The sequence below is a fragment of the Capsicum annuum genome, unplaced genomic scaffold, assembly GCF_002878395.1.
Source record: "Capsicum annuum cultivar UCD-10X-F1 unplaced genomic scaffold, UCD10Xv1.1 ctg78875, whole genome shotgun sequence".
Classification (NCBI taxonomy): domain Eukaryota; kingdom Viridiplantae; phylum Streptophyta; class Magnoliopsida; order Solanales; family Solanaceae; genus Capsicum; species Capsicum annuum.
Genome location: NW_025889403.1, coordinates 1 through 4,016, shown reverse-complemented (window position 1 = coordinate 4,016; position 4,016 = coordinate 1). Strand labels below are relative to the sequence as shown.

The window sequence follows — 4,016 nt, the reverse complement described above, 5'->3', positions numbered from 1 at the left end:
TATACCTCCCGCTCTGTGCTAAAGACTACTCCCGGACTTAGCTCAGATCTTTTCGAAAGAAAATCCACTAATAAACAGTTCAACAATTCACAACGGGAGCCATCTTGCTACCCTTTTCATAATAATTAATAAAAGTGGATTTCTTTTCTCATCTCAGGTTAAAAAACAATTCTTCCGCGACCATCAAGGTCAAGTCATTCTTCATCATCTCAAATCATTCAAATCTCAAGGTGTTTATAACACATACTTCACAAAATAATAATCCTAAATAGAGTTCAAAACCCATATATCAATATCACAATAAAACCTTTCAAAGTTTCATACTTTATGTCATAAGCATAAAAATAATCACTCAAAAATCAAAATTTCAGCTTTATAGGAACCATATCAACATTCTCATGAAAACAGCATAAGTCATAAATTCATATATTCGAATTCATAGTAAAGCATATCAAATCATGTATCTTTATAAAGAAAATTAACTTTGGGTACAAGAACGAAAGAATGTTCTTGTTGAAAAACCCCCCCACATACCTTGAAATTAAAGCTTTGAATGACTTTTCGAACGACGTAATGCTATTCACGAACTTTTGGGTGTCCCTCGTAGCCTTCGTAACGGGGATTCCGAATATGTAAATATTATAGAATTCTTACGGTTGAATCTCTAGCTATCGGGGTTTTTATGTTGAAACCCTAAAGAATTTTCTTGGTGATTTTGAGAGAAAGTAAACTTATTTTGGTGTTATGGGAGTTTAATCCCGTGTTATAGACATATATAGGGGTGTTTTTGGCACTTGGAAGTGAGGTATGCGGCGCACAACCCATGGCAGACCTTAAGGTGTGCGTCGCACACCTTATGGCAGACATTTAAGTGTGTCTCGCACTCCCAATTGAACAAATTTGATTGGGCGGCGCATTGCCCATCACACACCCTTACTGCCTCTCACAAAAATGGGCATAACTCTTCGCTCGGATATCAGATTTTTGCGAAATTGTTATCGTTGGAAAGCTAATTCAATTATCTACAATTTGATAGGTCTTGGGATAAAAAATTCCATGTATATTAAGATATATTCACATTTGAAGTTGACCTTTATAGAATCGAATGTCAAACTTTGGATGAATCAATTGGTCTTAGCTCAACCTTGTTCTAGGTCATTGCTATAAACATTTTCCACCTCCAAACTACTCCATAGACTAGGATAATGATCATGCAACTTTTATTCACGTGAGAATCACTTGGCTTAGAGCTTAGACGCACAAGAACGACTGTTAGAATTCTAGCACGAAAATACGGGGTATTACACAAGGCCATCACCATCACGGTCAACTCCCAAAAAAGCACATTTTTCTTCTCCTTTGGCTATTATTGATCCTGCTTGGTATTTTGATTCGGGTGCTACACATCATGTGACCTCAGACATGGCTAACCTTTCGTTACAACCTTACACCAGCAATGATGGTTTAGCGGTTGGTAATGGTATGGAATTTCCTATTTTGCACATTGGCTCATCAATTTTGTCTACACGCACACAACCCATTCATCTTAAAAATATTCTCCATATCCCTAAAACTTCCAAGAATTTACTTAGTATTTCTAAACTAACTCATGATAATAATTTCTATATGGAATTTCATCCTTATGATTGCTATGTGAAGGATTTGCAAGGTAGGAAACTGCTTTGAGGAACACTTGAAATAAATCACAAGTTTTTCAATTTTTCACTCAATTTAAGTCTTCCGTTGAAACTCAGTTTGGGACAAAAATAAAATTAGTTCAAACTGACTGGGGAGGTGAGTACCGAAATGTATCATCATTTTTACAATATCAAGCCATTCATCATCGTATTTCTTGTCCTTATACAACTCAACAAAATAGTGCATCGGAACGCCGAAATCCTATTATAATTAAAAAAGGACTCGCTCTTCTTTCCCATGCTTCTCTTCCATTTCAATTTTGGGAGCATACATTTCTCACTGCTACGTACTTATCTAATATTACAATATCCTCTTCCTTGTCCTTTAAATCACTATATCAATTACTGTACAATAATTCTCCCGATTATGGTTTTCTCGAAACTTTTGGTTTCCTTTGTTATCCTTTTCTTCGACCCTACAACCATCATAAAGTTGATTTTCGGTTTCTTCCTTGTGTCTTTATAGGGTATAGTTCTCGTCACAAAGGTTACCTTTGTTACCATGTCGCGTCTTCTCGAATTTATATTACTCATCATGTTGTGTTTGATGAAAATACTTTCCCGTATTCCTCCATGCTGCCGATCACAACGTCATCCTCCTCCTCATCCCATTTTAGCAACTCTTATTTCTCTTTACTCATCAAGCTTCTCAACTTCCAGTGCATTCACATTCTCTCGCATCAAGGTCATCAAGTCCTCTAGTTGCATCACCTAGCCCCTTATCTGAGCACACTAATCATACATAGATACCCTTTACTGTATCCCCTCAAGAATATCCACAAACAGAGCATACACCAACCATAAACCCACCTGAACACCTGCCACCATCTGGTTCCTCTTACCTGACCTCAACCCCTTCCTATTTTTGCCCCTCCGACACCTCTCGTTATTACATGGTTGTTCGAAGCAAAACTAATCCCTTAAAATCAAAAAGCTCTTATAACATCTCGACATTCTCTTCCTCCTGGTCCCTCGCACATTTCAAAACCTACAACATATCATCAAGCCTCCAAATATCCTGAATGGCATCATGCTATACAGATAAAATTTTTAGCCCTTTTGCAAAATAAGACTTGGACATTAGTTCCACCACCGCCTAATTCTAACATTATTGGTTGTAAATGGGTCTACAGGGTTAAGAGAAAAGTTGATGGATCTATTGAGCGTCACAAAGCTCGTCTTATAGCGAAGGGTTTTCACCAAGAGGAGGGTGTTGATTACTTTGATACTTTTAGTCCCGTTGTTAAGCCTACAACCATTCAGCTTGTCCTGTCTTTAGCTGTGACAAATAAGTGGCCCATTCGACAACTTGAAATTAACGATGCGTTCTTAAATGGTGATCTCTTCGAACAAGTGTTTATGAAGCAACCAAAAGGATTTGTTGATCCTCATCGGCCATATTTTGTATGCAAATTGAACAAGGCCTTATATGGCCCCAAACAAGCGCCACGCGCTTGATTCAATAAGTTAAAGGTTTTTCTCTTGGGTATTGGCTTCTGCTCTTGTTTATCTGACTCTTCTCTTTTTGTGAAGCAAACTTCTAAGCGCATAACATATGTTCTTATCTATGTGGATGGCCTTATTCTAACTGGCAACGATAGTGATTTTATCACTGCATTTATTCGTTCTCTTATCAACAGTTTTCTCTCAAAGATCTTGGTTTCTTAAATTATTTTCTTGGTATTGAAGTATCTCCAACATCAAATGGGATCATTTTATCTCAAGGCAGGTATATTCGTGACTTACTTCATCGAACTAACATGGTTGATGCAAATCCTATCTCTAGTCCGGCTGAACCTGGATCAAGACTTACTCTTTCTGGTGATCCCCTGCCTGATGCATGTTTATACCGTAGTGTTATTGGTGCACTTCAATATGTTACTATCACTAGGCCAGAAATATCCTATGCAGTCAAACGAGTATACCAATTTATGCAAGCACCCACCATTGCTCATTGGTCAGCTGCCAAACGCATACTTCGATATCTAAAAGGATCCATCCATGATGGTCTCTTACTACGACCTATGTCTAATTCTAGCCTGGTGGCCTTTTCGGATGCTGGTTGGATCTCTAACCTTGATGATAGTCGCTCCCAACATGGTTTTGCACTATTTTATAGAGGTAACCTGATCAGTTGGTCTTCTCGCAAACAAAAGGTTGTAGCCCGCTCAAGCAATGAAGCTGAGTATCGTGCTTTAGCTTTTGCAAGTACTAAATTAATTTGGGTTTAGCAACTGCTCAGTGAGCTACGTGCTCCTCTTACTGTACCCCCTATTGTCCTTTGTGATAATCTGAGTGCACAGTTTTTATCTCGAAATC

At 38.1% G+C, this 4,016-nt stretch overlaps 1 protein-coding gene across 1 annotated transcript; it reads left to right on the top strand.

Moving 5' to 3' along the window:
- Window positions 1–3,457: 3,457 nt before the first annotated feature.
- On the top strand, window positions 3,458–3,905 carry LOC124894981 (uncharacterized mitochondrial protein AtMg00810-like; the record flags this gene model as incomplete). The annotated part of the gene is made up of 1 exon (XM_047405468.1): window positions 3,458–3,905. A coding segment is annotated over exon 1 (448 nt), but the record flags the coding sequence as incomplete, so codon positions are not given.
- Window positions 3,906–4,016: the final 111 nt, after the last annotated feature.